Raw genomic sequence first — 17,660 nt, forward strand, 5'->3', positions numbered from 1 at the left:
GAAACGCTTTGATCTCTTATGGTAAGACAAAGAATAGAGCGCGAATCATTAGCGGCTAAACTGAACAAAGAATTCTTCCAGGCATCAGTTTAGCTTTCTTAGGGACATGTATAATCATCTAGGTATCGAATTGAGTCAGAGTAGCTGTGCTGGACCTATCAAACCAGGGGCTTGAACTTTACACCAAAACCGTGCCTAGCCTGGTAGGACACTCAGCTAGATAGCATTCTACAGGCACCATATCTCCAATCTTGTTGTAAGCGTTCAAAGAAATCATGAAGAAATTGTTGCTTTTGGTAGACCCCGAGGCAATCATCCAAAGCGATTTGCCGTTCGATGACTACTCCGTTGTGCAGTCTGTTCTGTCCATACGTTTAGTTCACGTTCACGCAATTAAAACTAACTGTAGTTGGGAGTGGTTCGGGTAGTGGCACAGTCGTTTGTAAGAAATACGATTTGGATGTTATTACACGTCAACATAGGTGACTAAGGGCAAAAGTAAAACAACAGTGGAACACAGGATGGTTCTACCTGGAACCTAGGCATTTGCAGGGCAGCATGTGATTTGGTTAATTATGACTAGTAGAATCAAGGAACCTGTCCTTGTGGCTATCTCCCCCCGATCAATCAGTTTCAACTTTCAAGGTCAAGAGGCTCGTAGAGCTCTCGAATGAGATAGCGCAAGTTCTCAGCACGCTGTTCCCCAGTGGATTCGACAACCTCAACCATCCTCCCAAAGTCAGCGATTCTGTCAGCCAACTCTTGGATCTCTCCAGGTGAAGTGAAGAGATCAATTGTCATACGAGTAAGCTCGCGTCTAAGCTCAACGACTTGGAAAACATCTTCAAAGGTCAGGGTAGACAGATACTCCAGTCGACCACGCAAGTGAAATCTCAGAATGACAAATAGAATCGCGATCTTGCCGGTCATCTCGGCACGTGCGTATGCGATTTGAAGACGTTCAAGCTCCTGGGCACGCTCATTGAGGCGAGCGACCAATTCACGGAAAGCTCTCCTGAGCTGTCGAGCCTCTGCTTGATGAACAAGAAGATCTTCTTCAAGGACAAACGCCTCGTGAAGCTGATGAATGTCGTGTCTAGCGGCTTCACAATTACCCTGACAAACTGCCCAGTCAAATTTGCAGAACAAACAAAACTGGTATGAGCAAATGCAGGTAATGTGAGGGCAGCCTTGTGTCCTTTCGAGCAGGTAGTTACAATGAGGGCACTGTGAGAAGTTAGTATCAACGCTGTTGAGGGTCTCTGCAAATTCCGTGTTGGGTGTACAGAAACCGGCATGAGCGGCCTTCTTGCACCCAGAGCAGGTTGAGTTGTTGCAGGATGGACAGTGGAGACGAGGGCCAGTTCGAGAAGAGCCAAGGAACCTACTGCAAGGAGCAAAAAAACAGTATCGGCGTTCAGGGGCAGGGATGGTCCATGTTTCAAACTCCTGTTCGAGGTGAGAAAAGACATTGGCAGGTAGAACGTGTCGGACCGAAGCAAGAGGGATTGCGGCTGAGCAAATTAGGCAAGCAGGCCTCGGGTTGACCTCGTTTAGACCAGTGAAGTTACGGTTGATGCACTGTGTGCACTGAACTTGATGACCACAAGGCAGAAGAAATAGCTGAGCTGACTCTTCGCCACAAATTTGGCATTCCCCTGTAGTTAGACCTAGTGTTACAGACATCTTGGAAGATTTCGTTAGTAGCAAATGGTAGGTAGCTTACCTGTGCTGTTTCGTTCTTTGTTGGTTGGTTAAATCAAACGTTTCTACGAGTGATTGCGAAGACGTAGATCTATATGTAGTATTGGGTCAAGACAGAAGATGTTTCTGATCATCAGCAAGTCTCGAGTCGATGGCTTTGTTCACACACAAAGCACAAAGAGCTGCGCTGTGCGTTCAAAAGGCACAGTTTATGATCACAATGCAAGAAAGAAACACAAAGGCTTCAAAGAATTGCAGACGCGCGTTCAAGGCAGGTCCATAGCTCTGCATACCAGCGCATGCGAATTAGTGTGTTGAATCATCTTCATAATGCGAGATATCGGTTTGCCTATCCATTCCCATCTGACGTGACTTTGTGACCAGTTTAAAACTCCTTGAACTCCTGCTGTCCCGGATCCATCGACGGGTATCTCCAATGCAACTTTTAAAAGAGCTCCTGCGGGCGCGGGTGAATGGCGGATTGTTTCGAGAACTTGATGCTGAAGCGAAATGTATTCAGGACGCTCAAGACTGGAAGAGAGTGTCCTCCTCTCTGAGATACTCGCCACAGTCGGCTTGTCTGAAGACAACGATACCAGTAGGGTCCAGACGTTTTGCCTCGGCCGAGGAGCGAGCAGTGACACCGAAACCAAGAGGAGTGCTAGAGCATGTTAGTTTGTTTGCCGAGAAGGGAAGTTTGAGAAGATGCGACATACTCGTTCATAGAGTAGACAATGATACCCTGGTGCTCAGGGCAGTCCTCACTCCAACGTCCAACATGTGCCTTGACAATGTGACCACCGTACAAGAAAGGCATCTCTCCGTTGGGCTTAACCCAGATCTTTGCGCGAGCATGAGGGGCGATGATGTCCAGAGCAGTGATGTGAAGGCGGAACTTGCCAGTCTTGGTCAATTTGCCGATGCAGTTTCCAAGGCACAGCAGGTTGTCTCTTGCTACCGAGGTGGCCAAGTTGGCCATGTCCTCGCGCACGTAGTAGACTCTTGATTCTTGGACGCGGAAGACGAATCTTGAGGCCTTTCCATCCTTTCCAGGTGCAGTGTCGGTCAAAAGATTTGTGAGGGACTTTCCGGTGTAGTTGGCGAGCTTGTCGAAGACGGTCTTGGATTCTCCTTCTGTGAGAGGACGCATGTCTGCGGTGATGCGAACGAGTGTTGATGAGATAGGCGCGGATGAGATGTGCAGACGATCGAACGGCAGTAGGCGGTCGAGTGAAGTCGGGGCAGGCGCGAAATGATTCGATCGAGTGACAATAGTTGGATAGATCCAAGGAAAGAGCGAGGCAGAAAAAAGAATCCTCGGATGCTTTCCCAGAACGCGGAGAAGGATCGGACCCTCGGGGGTTTCGCGACTTCTCCGCAAATGCGGCCCTTTGATTGGCTCGTCGTGCCTAGCTTGGCGGAAGGCTGTTCTAATCTTTTTCTTCCTAGCTGCTGATTCTTTCCCTATCAGAAAACATATCGACCATCGAAACCATTCTTGAAAAATGGCGCCAATTGCAAAGAGACGTCGCATCAGCCCAGAAGTCGAGTCACCTCCCGCCAACACCGCGAATGGTGTTTCTTCCGAGGAAAAGATCGAGGATTTCTACCGTAACGCCGCTGGATGGGACCTGGAACAGGATTACGAGAACCGGCCGCGCAACTTGAAGAAAAAGAAGGAGGAGACAAGACTGCCCATCAAGACTTCGGAAGGCTGGGTTGAGCAAGCGCCTGCTGTTGTTGAGCAGAAAGAGGAGGATGCCGACAGTTTTCTGGGAAGCGGCGACGAGGGTGAGGCTGCCGAGGATGATGAGGATGACGAAGAAGATGAGCAGCCCGAGGTGCCACAAATCTCGCCGCGTGAACAGATCCTGCAAGCCAAGGAAGAACTCGCGCGTGTTGCCAGCATGATTTCGGAAGACCCAGAGGAGCACATTGGCCAGCTCAAGAAGTTGCAAGTCCATGCCACATCGCAGAACAGAACCGTCGTCAAGTTGTGTCTGGCTACTCAACTTGCCATTTACCGCGACATCATCCCCGGCTACCGTATCCGTCCTGTGTCCAAGGAAGAGTTGAAGCAAAAACTGTCCAAGGATGTCCGCAAGCTGCGCAATTTCGAACAGTCTCTCGTTGGTGGCTACCACGAATATGTCAAGGCTCTGACAAGAGCTGCCAAGAAGAGTGGTGACAAGAACAAGGAGGCTGCTTCGGTAGCTAGCGTCGCCATCTCATGTGCCTGCACTCTACTCAACACTGTTCCTCACTTCAACTTCCGCGGCGACCTCATCAACATCCTGGTCGGCAGACTCAGTATCAGACAAGTAAACCCGGATTTCCACAAGTGTGTCGAATGCTTAGAGACACTCTTCCGCGACGACGAAGATGGTAATGCTTCTCGCGAGGCTGTCGACTTGCTCTGCAAAATGATGAAGTCAAGAAGCTATAACATCCACGAGTCCGTGCTCAACACTTTCTTACACCTGCGTCTCCTGTCCGAGTTTGCACACAGGAGTAGCAGCACACGAACCGACAAAGATGAGGATGAGCCGAGCGTGAAACAGAAGCAGAAGCGCGAGTTCAGAACGAAAAAGGAGAGGAAGCGCCTGCGCGAGGTCAAGGGTGTGGAGAAGGAGTTCAGAGAAGCCGATGCGACCGTTTCGCATGAAGAGCGCGACAAGAACCAGTCAGAGATGTTGAAATTGGTCTTTGTTGCTTACTTCCGTATCCTCAAGCAACGAGTGCCTCAGCTCATGGGTGCTGTCCTGGAAGGTCTGGCCCGTTACGCCCATCTCATCAACCAGGACTTCTTCGGCGACATCCTAGAAGCTCTCCGCGAACTCGTCATCAACACAGAAGCCGCTGAACAAGCACTCGCCGAGGAAGATGAGGACGCCTCTACCGCGCCTAGAAACATCAATCGCGAGTCCCTCCTTTGCATCATCACGGCCTTTGCCCTTCTCCAGGGTCAAGACGTCGTAAAGAGCGTCGGTTCGCTTCACCTGGATCTCGAATTCTTCATCACACATCTCTACAAGACCCTCCTCCCATCCTCCATGAACCCAGACTTGGAATTGAGTGCCAAGTCTCTACGTTTGAGAGATCCAGACGGCAACGACGACGAAGCTCTCCTTCCTCAACAAGCAAAGCACAAGATCAACGTGCAAACAACAACCGTCCTACTCCTCCGCTCTCTGTCTTCAGTCCTCTTACCACCGCAAAACCTTCGCTCCGTTCCGCCTCTCCGTCTCGCCGCTTTCGCCAAGCAGCTCCTCACAATCTCTCTACAATTACCCGAAAAGTCATGTTTAGCAATGATGGGCCTATTGCAACAAGTAGCCAAGGTGCAAGGAAAGAAGATTGCAGCACTATGGTACACGGAAGAGAGAAAGGGAGACGGTGTTTTCAATCCCCTTAGAGACGAGGTTGAGGGAAGTAATCCTTTCGCAACAACAGTTTGGGAGGGCGAACTTTTGAGGCACCACTTCTGTCCCCAAGTGAAAGAGAGTATTGTTGCACTTGAAAAGGGTATTGTGCGTTCGAGGTCATAGACGAAAGTTTCATTCATAGTTCTTTGTGTAGCGAATTATCAGTTCGAAGCATTCAATACAACATATGCTTTCAGTCAACTTCGTACCGAGCCGATTATAAGCACTCGGCGTCTTTCTTGAGGACGGTGCCAACGTGTACGCATACGAAGAGGAATCGCACTAGAATCGAGATCCCTGGACGCAGACTGGGCATTAAAGTAGCTATCAAAAGGCAAGATGGCTTTGGTCACCGGATAGTTGTCCACTAAGAGCGTTTGTTCTTTTGTGCTCTCTTTGGACCGTGTAGCTACCTTGAGAGATCATCTTGCGACAAAGACGGTCCGACGGACTGAGAGAGCTCGGTTCCTATTTCATCTTTCAAGCAACCCATATCTCGTGGGCTTGCTCACAACTCCCATGGTCTCGTTGTCTTCCTCTACCACTGTCACTCCGTCCATGAAGCCCAGCTCGCCGAGATACCAATCAGACTAGATTGTAATCTACGGTTGTCTCTTGCACATCTTGCCTTGACCACCCTTTTAGCCGATCTTATGACCACCACATTTCTCATCCATCCAGGTCATTCAATCTGCAAGTTGTTAGCAACCAACCACCCAAGAAGCTCTTTTTCCGGGTACAAATACGTACTTACTTTCATCGTCCCATTCCCCACCCACGACAGTCGGTTCCTGTTGCAGCAAGTGAAGATGCCATGCTTCCACCCCGTACTCGTAGCTGTGCCGGTAAAGGGATTTACGTCGGTCTTGCAGAATTCTTCGTCTGACAATTTCTCCCACTTATGTTCATCCCACCACCCCGGGTCACTAATACCAGACTAGCTAACGCTCTCCCTCAATCTGCCACGCAGTCCTCCTGACTGCGAGCTATCTTGTCCCTACTAATACTTGTAAGACAGTCTTTCTTCTTCATCCTTCTCCTCCTGGCTCATGTCCGCGTATCTCCTGTAACAAGTTCTTGGGACCTTGAAGTCTTGATTACCTTGGGCGAGCGTAATTCTGTGAGAGGCAAGACAAGCTGCAAAGTCCTGTAGTTTCGAACACACCTTGTCACCATAGAGATCGATCGTGCTGGTGTCGTTTGGAAAGTGCACAACAAAATCGAGGCGGTCATCTTGCTCTTGGTCCAGTGTGTGCATCAAGAAAGGCATGAATCTGATGTCCGGTATTTTCATCTAGCACAGAGGATTCGTGGCCAATGTTATCCGTCTTGAAGTTGATCGTGAGACGGTCGCTGATCCCGATTGCAACACTCGGTCTGTGGCGTTTGATGGTTCCAAAGATTTTCTCCATCGAGTCAGAAGACGGTCGCCTAAATCCACATAGGTGCAAACTCCTCAAATCCTAAATCCGGAGGAAATGGCGATCGTACAACGCTGTATCTTTGCTAATTTTCTGCTAAATCGTATAGGTTGCAACATGCTATTTTATCATAATTGTCCTATCTAAGATGCCCTTTTCTGTAATGTATAAGCACATCAGTATCGCTATGCCCGGGGAAAATCTCGAAGACATCTTATACTTAAGAAAATATGTTATACTTAGAAATCTCCCGTGCTCGAAAATATGCCGTGCTCGAAAATATGCTATGCTCGAAGATATGCCGTGCTCGAAAATATGCCGTGCTCGAAGATATGCCGTGCTCGAAAATATGCCGTGCTTGAAAATCCCTAGTGCTCAAAAATTTCTAGGAGTAGGAAATCTCCGTGCTTATATGTACGCGCGTACTCTAAAATTTAGTATACGCCCTTATAATAACTATGTATATAGTCATAGCTATATATACCATTATAGCAGTGTTAGATGTGTACTATAAGTCTAGACCGGCCATAACGTATAAAATCTTGATGTGAAAATCTGTCGGCCATTTCCTTCGGATTTAGGATTTGGGATTTAAGAAGTTTGCACCTATGTGGATTTAGGCGACCGTCCAGAAAAGACATTGTCACTGATTCTGATCCACAGATTATTTCCAGAGTAATCATCGCTTGAGGCTTGATTGTCTGAAATATCTTCGACTTGGTAAGGTGATATGCAGACGACTACTGTGTCGAGGTATGGACCAAATTCAGTGTGTGCAGCAATGCTTTCCAGGACCTCAATACTGTAGGATGACATGGAATGGTAACGTTTTGAGAAGTAGAATTTGGTGAAGGTCTTCATTGCAGCGCCTTTCCACGTCTTGCATACAAGGCGGAAGTTGGCAAGATCCTTTTTCTCTGCGGACTCGGCGTTTGTTGCTACAGAAAATCCTACCAAGCGCTGTTTGCACACCACACCCTCAAAGAGGGGAAGCTGCGACCCACGACTGTCAATTTCTGTCAAGCTTGTTATTTCTCACCATCGTTGGTTCAGCCATGGCAGGCGCAACCCTTCTGAGCCTCCCACCTGAGGTTCTGACCCTCATCTTCACCAATCCCTCCGACCTTGTCGCCATCAGAAGCATCTGTAAGAAGTTTTGCAAGGCGGCCGACCGCGCATTCGCGCTTGAGTTCTTCTCTACGCGTGATCATGTCGCCTCGCCCTACAGCATCAATGCACTGGTTGCCATCTCTGCCCACTCATTCTTCGGTCCCTTCGTCAAGACGATCAGGATGAACGCTTTCCGCGCTCTCGCTACTATCAAATCACCAGACAAAACGCCGTCCAAGCCTAAGAGCGCCTCTCGCAAGAGCGGCAAGATCGATCAGAGCATCAAGACCGATCAGAGCATCAAGACCGATCAGAGCATCAAGACCGATCACGTCCGAACCCACAAGCGCTTTTTTGCAGATCTTGTGTACCGCAAGCTGATGGTGCAAGTGTTTGGAAACATCAAGCAACATGGCAACAGCATCAATATCGAAGTTCACGATAGCAGTGTGGCCGGCAACTGCTTGAACAGCTTTGGGCTCCGCAGACTTGTTGACAAGAAGCCCTTTCGACACGCCTGTTTCTGGGATCCACATTGTCGGAGACCCTGTTTGCCGCCGCGCTTGCAGGATGCACCGTCAGCGGTGTTGGAGTCGACATCCAAGGACTTGCTCACTACGACTCCATGGCCAGGGCTACTGAGCTTTGGACCGTGTTGACAGATCTGCTGCACCTAAGCAAGTCAAGTACAAGTCCGCTTGGTGCACTGCTCCATCCCAACTCAGATGATCAGACTCTCTTGCGTCATTCCTTATCTGAGATGAGCTTCGAGCTCAGGTATCTCGATCAGTGGGAAGTGCGTTACAAACACCCAGAGCGCTTTCTAGGCATCCGCGAGAATTTGTGTGATTTGAGCGATACCGACGTGTATCACGGATTTTTCCACGCTTTGCTCGCATCGACCTGGTTGTCAAACATCCACATTCATGACCTGAAGATCTTGGGTCTTTCTCTGCCGCACCATGGACCTGGACTTTCCATCGATAGCCTCGTCCCTCATCTCAAAACTGTCACTGGTATCACCTTTGGCGGCCTGGGACTGGACGATAAGGAGGATTGGAGCCATGTCGTAGAGCTGCTCTCCACTGCTCCAAACCTAGTGTTTTGTCGACTCTACAATCTGCATACCGAGTCCCTCTCCGCATTCCAGCAGGAACAGAGAGATGATCGCTTGATCAAAGATGGAGTGGTCGTTACATCTATACCCTGCGGTCATGTTCCCGATCCCGCCATTGATGTAAGACTTGGCGACGTTTCCGCCATCCTCAAAGATCTCGCTGCTGTACTTGCTGCAGACACTGCTGCGTGGCATGCGGGAGAGGAATGGGATATGGAGTTGACCAGGGCGGACGAAGTCGAAGACTATGGCTTTCTTGCCGGCCTGACTCTGGAAGAGATGCTTTTGGATATCACCGGCGGAGCCTACGGCTTACCACCACTCGGTGGCGGTTTCTTTGCAGGATTTTGATGAGCGAAGTCGCACAACTCTATCCACCACCTTTTCGATCTCGAGGAAGTTTGCCGTGGCTAATGAAGGTTTTGCTTGTTGAAAGATGGCGTTGAGAGATGAACTCCTCGAGCGTGCCACGAATCTGTAGCCATGGAAATCCCGTCGATTGATTGTTGAGCATTTCGGATTGTGTGTCAGTGTATTTCTGTGCACCGCTTGTAGATGCAGGGTCACAATTTCGGGTTGATCTCGAAAGAGGGGGGCATTGCAGTTTCCAAATACCAACTCGGAAGCTGAGCGAAAGTCGGGGCTTGCTTCATCGCATATTTGTAACGCACACACTTCAACCTGTAAAGTTGTTATGCATGATGCCCATACGGTTTTTCTAGTTAAATCATAAAGTCGTAAATCTGAAGAAGAGCTTTTCACGTGCTCATGCTTGTGAAATGACGGATGAAATCACTGAGAAGATTGGAGAGAAACAAAGAGTCGTTTCGTGTCGGAGCTGTCATCCCATGATCGGACAGTTGGAAAAACGCGTCCGTGCGTTTCGTGACTTCATTGATCTACTTTGCCAAGCGACAAATTGGGAACAATTTGTAACTAGGTATCCAAATCAACAACTCGAACATCTTCAGAATTGACGAAAATCTGGAGTGTCGGGAGCATCATCATCAAACACTTCGAGATCTTTGATACTCAGCCAACGTAACAGCGATCCCATCGGCATCTCTGTCCACATCGGTTACTGAAGACAATCCTGGGCCAGCACTCGCGAGATCATATCTATTATTTTAAGCATCTTTCAGCAACGTTCCGAGAAGGGAAGGTCTGGATTCGCACTTTGTGGTCGGGTTCCAAAGCCCGCCATCATGGTCAATCCCTTCTCCCTGATACAGAGAGGGCTGAATATTCTGTTGCCATTCGCAACTCCGGGGACGCCTCTATACCAGGATCTACTCCATCTCGCAGCACTTTGTACAGCGTTATACTATGCTCCTCAGATTCAAGCCTACATTCAGGACCAGAGACAATCACAGAATCAACCACAGCCGGACCATCAACCTGATCAACACATTCCCGAGCCTGAACCTCAAGCACCGGAACAAGGAGGTCAACAAGCGGTACCTCCACCACGACCATTCATTGAAGACGCCGAAGAGGACGAACAAGAACAGCCAGATGCCCCCTTCAATGACTTCGCTGGACCTGCAGACCCACCACAAGATGACGATGGTGAGCCTGGTCCCATAAACCCACGTCCCCAAGCACCTCCTGGCAGCGGCAACAATCGCACAGTTGGTGCCAAGAAGGCAAAATCACTCCAACGCCGTGATCAACGTCGTGCTTATCATGAATTTATGCGCTCGCAAGGAGAAGCTCAACGTGCGAGAGATGCAGAGGGAGCAGAGGAGCGTGAAGCACAGCTTGCGGCAGAGAGGGCTAGACGTGCGGCAAAGGAGGCAGAAGTCGAGGCTAAGCGTGCAAAGGAGAGGGAAGAGAAGAGGCTGAAAGAAGAGAAGGCCAGAGAGGAAGAGATTCAGAGAAGGGAGAGAGCCGTACGACTCGTAAGGGAAGGTCTTGAGGCCAGACCAGTTGTCGATCTCGAAGATGTGGCGAGACAGGTCGGAGGAAGCGTCAACCGGGAGTGGGTCGAAGGTTTGGTCAGAGCTTCTGGGCTGCTTCTTGAAAGCCAAGGACAGCATCGCACCATGATCACTACGAGCGGATGGGTGGTCAAAGTGGAGAGAGAAGATATGGAGGCTTTGTATAACCAATCTGCTGAAGCTGCGGACGACACAGACGGTACAGTGTCATACGCTGACCTTGGTGGACGACTCGAGAGCATTTTGGAGAAGAGAGTCACTGCTGCGAGGTAGAGATCGAAATTCAAGCCATACAGAACAACACAAGCTGTGAAGTGTGCAATGAGTCCCAACTGCGTCCCTTCAAGCCAAATGATTTAATGTATGCCATGCCGGTCTGAGGTATTCTAGCTCTCGTTCGCGTCCGAGCGGAGCCTGCCTGCCTATACCATGTACATTCTGCCTGCAGAGCACGACATGCCTCGGGGATTCTTGTTTCCGAGTACGCAGCTCAACGGTGGGCGGTAAACTCGAACTTCGAGTTTTCTCGACAAAGCAGATGCGCTCAAGAACGGTACTTTCCAATATCTTGAACCTACGACGGTCCAGGTATGTCAATGGCTAGAGAAATTTCACCATGAAGCTGAAGCGATACAAAGGCTTTTGCTTGGTGCAAGCTAAGAAAGGCGAGAGCTTGACCTGCACCCTAGGTTGATGTCTTGTCAGCCGCATGCTTCTGCGGTGCGTCGGACTTCTCAACGACCGAACTCATCATCAAAGAGGGGCTGGAAGAGACAGAGCGACCAGAGAATATGCACCTGAATATGCAAGCACCCGAGCATGTTGAAAGAGATATCAGATTGTCGCAAATTGTTCGACAAGTACAGAGATCGTTGAAACGACGCAGGCCAGTTGTGTACCGTCTCTCCTGCATGCGATACAAAATTGCACTTGAGGAATATCTACGGATGGTGTTTTGTATGTGATTAAGGACGCGAAGATGCCCGAAAGCGTTGTGGATCTTCATCGCTTCCATGTCAATAATCCAACGCGATCATGACCTATTTTGGCGGGAGCGCGACGGATCTGAGGTGGTCTCACGTCCTTCGGAAGAGTGATACGAACAATATGGCTGTTGAGCCGCCTAATTGTGCGCTTTCAACCGACTGAATCACGACTTGTGATGTTGGAGAAATACAAAGGTTCGGTCTTGGACAAGAGTCAGACGGGGTCAGCACAGGACAACGGGTTGCGCAATCAACAGGTCAAGAAAGGTTTCAAGTGTGGCTTTGTTGGTCTGGTCGTCGAGGGCCGTGTGCCTGAAATGCTGGGGTCGAGGGTGGATTGGCGGGACAAGCTTTCCCTATCTTACGCAGCAGCTCGCATGCATTTTTAGAAAGGTCGACCCCCTTCTTTCCTTATGGACGAGTGATCGCTTTTTCCACGTCCCGCCTTCCTCTTCCCTTCCATTCTCTCGTTACGCCCTCGTCCAACCTTTTCGACCGCTCAGATTTGACTTTCGCTCTTCCCGTCGGCATAGTATTTGCTGATCCCTTGGTCTCCCATCCCGACACCCGTATTGTAAGACTAGTGTCGATTACCCTCGTTTGTGGACGGGGAACAGCATTCAACACTTGAATCCTCGTACCTGCTCAACCTTCCATCGGCCGAGGCGAAGGGGAAAAAAGCTTCAGCCCATGTCTGCCCTGTCGTTGCGAAACGTCTGCTGTCAAGAATAGTTTAATTCACTCGCCTTAATACTGTACACATACACACACACACATGGCCACCACCTCGTCGACACGCACCAGCCTATGCGCTGCCTTCTTCCTGTTGCTGTCGCTCACACAGGCCTTCTACATCCCTGGTATGCTAGTCGAATTGGGTGCAGAGAAAGTGCGCTGACCCGACATAGGATGGTCAATCAAAAGCTATAGCGACGGCGATGTAATACCGCTGCTCGTTAACAAGGTCTACTCAGACAAGACCCAAATACAATACGCCTACTCGGAACTCCCCTTTGTATGCCCACCCAGCGGTCGTCGACGAGCCGGCGGTCTTATCTCTGGTTCGAGCATCGCATTAAACCTGGGTGAAGTCCTCCGAGGCGATCGCATCATCGTCAGCGACTATGAGCTGGAAATGGGGAAAGACGACGAGGTTCACTACCTCTGCAGTCACAAGGTGGATAGGGCAGGCCTGCGAAAGGCGCAAGAGATTGTAAAGGACAACTATGTGGCCGAATGGGTCGTCGACAACTTGCCCGGCGCAACAAACTTCGTGTCGGCCGACAAGACTCGCAAATACTACGCTTCAGGCTTCAAAATGGGCTTCCAAGACGAGGACCCTACCACTGGTCGTCCTCGTTACTTCATAAACAACCACGTCACCCTCGTCATACGATACCACATGGCTCCAGGAAGAGATGGACAACAAGGCAAGAAGGTCATTGTCGGTTTTGAGGTTTATGCAAAGAGCATCGAGGCTGGTAACAGAGATGCTCAAGGCATACCTGCTTCCATCACCGACGTCAGCAACGGCATGGAATTGACTATGCGCAAGAACGGTACTGCTGCCGCTGCTGCTTCTTACTACTCCTCCGACTCGACCTACCACCCGGCGACCATCGACGACGTTGATGAGGATGCTACTCTTACAATTCCCTACACGTACTCTGTGTACTTCAGAGAGGAGCTACATGTTGAGTGGCAGAACCGCTGGAGCCTTTTCTTCGCTGATCAGGAGGACACGACTGGTACTCACTGGTTCGCCATCATGAACTCGATCATCATTTCTGGTTTGCTCACAGCCGTTGTCGCTGTCATTTTCACTCGTACCATTCGTGGTGACCTCAAGACGCCGAACGTCGAGGAGGGCAAGTTGAAGGTCAAGCGCGGCAGAACTGGTACTCGCTCACCCCGTAAGCCTGAAGAGAAGGCTGGCGGATTACTGGATCAAGGCGATGGCGACAATGACATTTCCTCCGACGATGAATCCGTGGAAGATCTCACTGGCTGGAAACTGGTCCACGCTGACGTCTTCCGTGCGCCTGCGTATGGTGGTGTTCTGGCTGCTCTTGTTGGTTCTGGTACTCAACTCGTCTTCGTTGTGGCTGGCTTGATCATTCTGTCTTGTTTCGGCATTCTCAACCCCTCCTTCAGAGGGGGCTTTATCAGCGTCGCCGTCGCTCTTTTCGTTCTCGCTGGTCTCGTTTCTGGTTACTTCTCTGCCCGTGTCTACAAAACTTTCGGCGGTCAGGTCTGGCAAAAGAACTGCTTTGTCACCGCAACTCTTTTCCCCGGTCTGGTCTTCACAATCGTATTCATTCTTAATCTTTTCGTTTGGGCGCAGGCATCGAGCACTGCTTTGCCTTTCGGAACTCTCGTTGGCCTTGTCGCACTCTGGCTCCTCATTCAACTTCCACTCGTCTACATCGGCTCCTGGTACGGTTTTGTGCGCGTTGGAGCCTGGTCTCATCCTATCCGAGCCAACACCATTCCTCGCCAGATCCCTCAACAGAGTTGGTACATTCGCAGCTGGCAGAGCATCCTTCTCGCCGGACTGCCCGCATTTTTCGTCATCGCCATCGAACTGATGTTCGTCTTCAAGAGCATCTGGCAAGACAAGAGTGGCTATTACTACGTGTTTGGCTTCCTTGCTGTTGTAGCGACCATGCTTGTTGCAGTTGTCATGGAGGTCACAGTCATAGCTGTGTACATTCAGCTATGCTCTGAGGTAAAGTCTTCTCTGTTCTTCTCATCACGAATCCATACTAACAATTTTGATAGAACTACCATTGGTGGTGGCACAGTTTCATGGTCGGTGCCTCGAGCAGTTTCTGGATCTTCGCCTATTGTGTTTATTACTACTTCAACCACCTGCATATTCACGGCTTCGTTTCGTCGCTTCTTTTCTTCGCATACTCCGGTCTTGCATGCGCTGTTTATGCTCTTCTGACTGGAACCATCGGCTTCTTGACCGCGTACGCGTTTGTCCGTAGGATCTATGGCGCTATCAAGGCTGATTGAGTTGAACGTTGAGAAGACTGCAGATTGAGCGATGGCGTTTTTTCTTTTTGTGTGGTAGAAAGAGCTTTTTCTATAACTTGTATATACCTGTTTGTTATCTTTCCGAACTCACATCACTTTTCATATCCCACAGCGGCTCATCGCTTGTTATGCGTGTTTCGTTATAATCTTGGGAAGTCGAAATTTCATAACTCATCAGTCATACCAGTCATGGGGATCCCAGCTAAATTATCCAACGACCAGCGTCGGTCCATTCTTCATCCTCCAACCAAACAAATCACCACATTTTCTTCTGAGTTGCTGAGGTTGCAACCATGTCGTCATATCTCTCGCCTTCCTCCTCTTCCTATCTCCACCGACATCTGCCTCAATTTCTCGAGTTGATCGATGTCTTCTATGTCCTGGGACACCCTGCCCGATTTCCTCGGCCAGTAACATCTTTCTAGCTACATCTGTTGCTTTACTTGCTTGGCCTTTGGACTGAGATAGTGTTGGAGATGGAGCCAGAGGTAGAGGCTTCATCATACTGGGTGCGAGCATAATGGGTACGTCTCCTTCTTCGGCAATGAGAGGAATGTTTGTCTTGATGTCCACGCCTTCCAGACTTCCCAGAGCATCTTGCCATGTACCATTCTTCAGAACGACATTCTCGAGATCAACTTCGATGAGCGTGGATCTGTGTCTTTTGATCAAGAGGACGACTTGTGGAGCTGACATGATTGCATTGTTGATGGACAGGTATTCTAGATTCGGGAAGATTGGCGCACAAGAGGATGCGGTTCGCAAAGCTGGATGTGTGTGTTTCTGCTCTGCCGGGATGTCAGGCAGTGGCGATGGTCCTCTTGCGCCTGACCAGCGGAATGAGAATTTCCGAAGCGCTTTGAAGCCACGGATGTATTCGCGAAGGAGTTTGACTTGGTCGCTATTGGCTTGTGAAGGAGGTGGAGAGTACATGCTTATGTCCAGTACACGGACGTTGGACCAGCGTCTGGCGGAGCCTGGATGTGAGCCCATTGCCAGAGGTGATAGAGCCATGATATCGGTATGATAGACGTGTGATAAGGTCAAGGTGTTCAGATGCTTGAGCTTGGCTTGTTCAACAGCGAGGCGAAGAGATGTGACCACAATCTCCGTGATATCGGTTCCCCGTGACTGAGTATCCTGCCCAACAGTTCCCGGGCAAGATACCTTCAGATGCTCCAGGCTCGACAAGTAAGACATCGCTTGGGCGAAAGACTGAAAGTTCGTAGCTGCGTGAAAGAGAGGTGGGTATTGTCTGATCAGCAACTCTGTGGTTTCTGTATCACCGTATCTCGACTCCTTGTTCTTGGATGTTGTGTCATGGCCTTGGGCACAAGACGGTTTCCACGCGAACTCTTTTTGTTCTCCAGTCCAAGGGTCGATCAGCGGCGGCAATGTAGCTTCTAGACCCCTGGGCAATCGGAAAGTCACTTCTCTGATATGACGACCAATTCTCTGCAGAGCTGAAAGTCTTGCCGATTTACTGAAAGTTCTGGTTCGGAAGGTAATGTTGATAGAAGAGAATGCCTCCACGGTCACACGCTCACTGATTCCATGGCACACTGAGCGCAATGCTGACATGTCTGAGCGTGACAGCATATGAAGGAGTGCCTCTCGACATGCAGCCGTATTCCAGAATTCAAGCAATGAAGGGTTTGGGCAAAGTATCAATCCGCATGTTGAGCGAGCACTTCTGAATGCTGCAAGAAGTGAGGTCAGAGGTGCGAGCTACAACCTGGGAAGGCACAATCTTCATACATTGGTTGCAAGAGCTGTTGATCTCGCCAAACAGCAAGCGTGAACCTGGAGGAGAAGCAGACGACGACGCGGAGAAAGCAGTGGAAGGTTTGCTCGTCAAGGTGGTGCCAGATAGACTGCCAGATCTAGAACTCATGATGCTGTGATATAAGCCAAGCTTGTAGCGTCTTCCAAATTCAAGATTCTAAGATCGGTGTAATGAAAGAGAACTGAGATAAAGCTGTAGACTCGCGATCAGCGTCCAGTTATATCTTACCTACCTTTGCTGTCAAAGTGATTGACCCCTCATCTTCTCACCTACAGAGTTACACCCTTGTGAAGCACCTGCATAATACTTGGAGTCTAATACTATACTATTTTCACCAAAAACACGAATCTATCGCGGTCGCGAAGACGTGTTCGGAGGCATGGTTGGCTCTTTTATCCTGGTCTGCGTTAGCCGCCTGAGGTGTAGATCAAATGCCACGTTTCAGGGCTGATTTTTAGCCAATCGTCGTTGTTTGCTAAGCGCTGGCACCTGCATACAATCAAGACTTCTTCGGGTGCTTCGAAGAACGACGAAGGGCCAGCTCCGATATGATTTCTTGGCTTTTGCATGCTTCGCGAATGTGCAACCGATGTTTGAAAAACGAGAGATGAAATGTGGACTCCAGAGAGTGCTTCGTAGTAATGGTGTGGCCTTCGTGACACTGCTAACCATGCTTGATAGCTAAGACACGCTCGTTCCTGAGTGCATGTCCAGGACCGAACAGTCTCAGATAGTTAACGAAGTCCCCAGGCTTCTTATCCATGAGTCGGAATGGACTTCGATCGTTGACAGAAAGACACAAGGACATCAGCGTGACCAGAGCTGGCCACTTGGTGCGCTCCGTTCAACAAGATGTTACCAAGGATCATATATCTATCAATGCGTGCCTGTTGTAGGCTCATCAACGGTCAAGTACCAGAGATCTACAGAACGAGCGGTTCGGCATGGTCAAACCATCTCCGAACGGGTACATCTCAGCCGTTGCATTTAGCAAAATATGGAGAGTAAGATAACGCTTTCAGCGTCCACCTGAGACACGGTATAATGCCAACACCATTCACGCAACGGAAAGATGGTGGACCGAGAAGACGACGAGATGAGGTTTTCTTTCGCGTGAACCCTGACAGTC

General features: G+C 49.7%; 8 protein-coding genes across 8 annotated transcripts; 4 read left to right on the forward strand and 4 right to left on the reverse strand.

Moving 5' to 3' along the window:
* Positions 1 to 1,053: 1,053 nt before the first annotated feature.
* Positions 1,054 to 1,485, reverse strand: M438DRAFT_251143 (uncharacterized protein; the record flags this gene model as incomplete). Its single annotated transcript, XM_029899646.1, has 1 exon — positions 1,054 to 1,485. A coding segment is annotated over one exon (432 nt), but the record flags the coding sequence as incomplete, so codon positions are not given.
* Positions 1,486 to 1,811: 326 nt separating this feature from the next.
* M438DRAFT_366853 (60S ribosome subunit biogenesis protein NIP7) lies at positions 1,812 to 3,007 on the reverse strand. Its single transcript, XM_029907916.1, has 2 exons — positions 2,421 to 3,007; positions 1,812 to 2,365 (listed from the first exon to the last, which is right to left on the reverse strand). Exons 1-2 carry the CDS (start codon positions 2,852 to 2,854, stop codon positions 2,230 to 2,232), a joined length of 570 nt encoding a protein of 189 aa, XP_029759069.1. The 5' UTR covers positions 2,855 to 3,007; the 3' UTR covers positions 1,812 to 2,229.
* A 202-nt stretch (positions 3,008 to 3,209) lies between these two features.
* Positions 3,210 to 5,252, forward strand: M438DRAFT_277248 (nucleolar complex-associated protein 3; the record flags this gene model as incomplete). Its single annotated transcript, XM_029900911.1, has 1 exon — positions 3,210 to 5,252. One exon carries the CDS (start codon positions 3,210 to 3,212, stop codon positions 5,250 to 5,252), a length of 2,043 nt encoding a protein of 680 aa, XP_029759070.1.
* Positions 5,253 to 5,811: 559 nt separating this feature from the next.
* Positions 5,812 to 6,399, reverse strand: M438DRAFT_356888 (uncharacterized protein; the record flags this gene model as incomplete). Its single annotated transcript, XM_029907129.1, has 4 exons — positions 5,812 to 5,820; positions 5,884 to 6,055; positions 6,231 to 6,247; positions 6,295 to 6,399. 4 exons carry the CDS (start codon positions 6,397 to 6,399, stop codon positions 5,812 to 5,814), a joined length of 303 nt encoding a protein of 100 aa, XP_029759071.1.
* A 922-nt stretch (positions 6,400 to 7,321) lies between these two features.
* Positions 7,322 to 9,128, forward strand: M438DRAFT_366854 (uncharacterized protein; the record flags this gene model as incomplete). The annotated part of the gene is made up of 2 exons (XM_029907917.1): positions 7,322 to 8,107; positions 8,161 to 9,128. Exons 1-2 carry the CDS (start codon positions 7,606 to 7,608, stop codon positions 9,126 to 9,128), a joined length of 1,470 nt encoding a protein of 489 aa, XP_029759072.1. The 5' UTR covers positions 7,322 to 7,605.
* A 594-nt stretch (positions 9,129 to 9,722) lies between these two features.
* On the forward strand, positions 9,723 to 11,042 carry M438DRAFT_347110 (uncharacterized protein). The gene has a single exon (XM_029905822.1). The coding sequence runs from the start codon at positions 9,983 to 9,985 to the stop codon at positions 10,988 to 10,990; it is 1,008 nt and encodes a 335-aa protein (XP_029759073.1). The 5' UTR covers positions 9,723 to 9,982; the 3' UTR covers positions 10,991 to 11,042.
* A 1,436-nt stretch (positions 11,043 to 12,478) lies between these two features.
* On the forward strand, positions 12,479 to 14,724 carry M438DRAFT_336858 (putative multispanning membrane protein; the record flags this gene model as incomplete). The annotated part of the gene is made up of 3 exons (XM_029903929.1): positions 12,479 to 12,563; positions 12,612 to 14,431; positions 14,485 to 14,724. 3 exons carry the CDS (start codon positions 12,479 to 12,481, stop codon positions 14,722 to 14,724), a joined length of 2,145 nt encoding a protein of 714 aa, XP_029759074.1.
* Positions 14,725 to 15,118: 394 nt separating this feature from the next.
* On the reverse strand, positions 15,119 to 16,639 carry M438DRAFT_382130 (uncharacterized protein; the record flags this gene model as incomplete). The annotated part of the gene is made up of 3 exons (XM_029908912.1): positions 15,119 to 15,135; positions 15,189 to 16,445; positions 16,504 to 16,639. 3 exons carry the CDS (start codon positions 16,637 to 16,639, stop codon positions 15,119 to 15,121), a joined length of 1,410 nt encoding a protein of 469 aa, XP_029759075.1.
* Positions 16,640 to 17,660: the final 1,021 nt, after the last annotated feature.

The sequence above is a fragment of the Aureobasidium pullulans genome (assembly GCF_000721785.1).
Source record: "Aureobasidium pullulans EXF-150 unplaced genomic scaffold scaffold_13, whole genome shotgun sequence".
Lineage (NCBI taxonomy): Eukaryota > Fungi > Ascomycota > Dothideomycetes > Dothideales > Saccotheciaceae > Aureobasidium > Aureobasidium pullulans.

Coding starts and splice junctions, on each gene's coding strand:
- M438DRAFT_366853 (XM_029907916.1), bottom strand. CDS start 2,854: ATGCGTCCTCTCACAGAAGGAGAATCCAAGACCGTCTTCGACAAGCTC. Junction 2,366..2,420: donor ATTGTCTACTCTATGAACGA/GTATGTCGCATC, acceptor AACATGCTCTAG/CACTCCTCTTGGTTTCGGTG.
- M438DRAFT_347110 (XM_029905822.1), top strand. CDS start 9,983: ATGGTCAATCCCTTCTCCCTGATACAGAGAGGGCTGAATATTCTGTTG.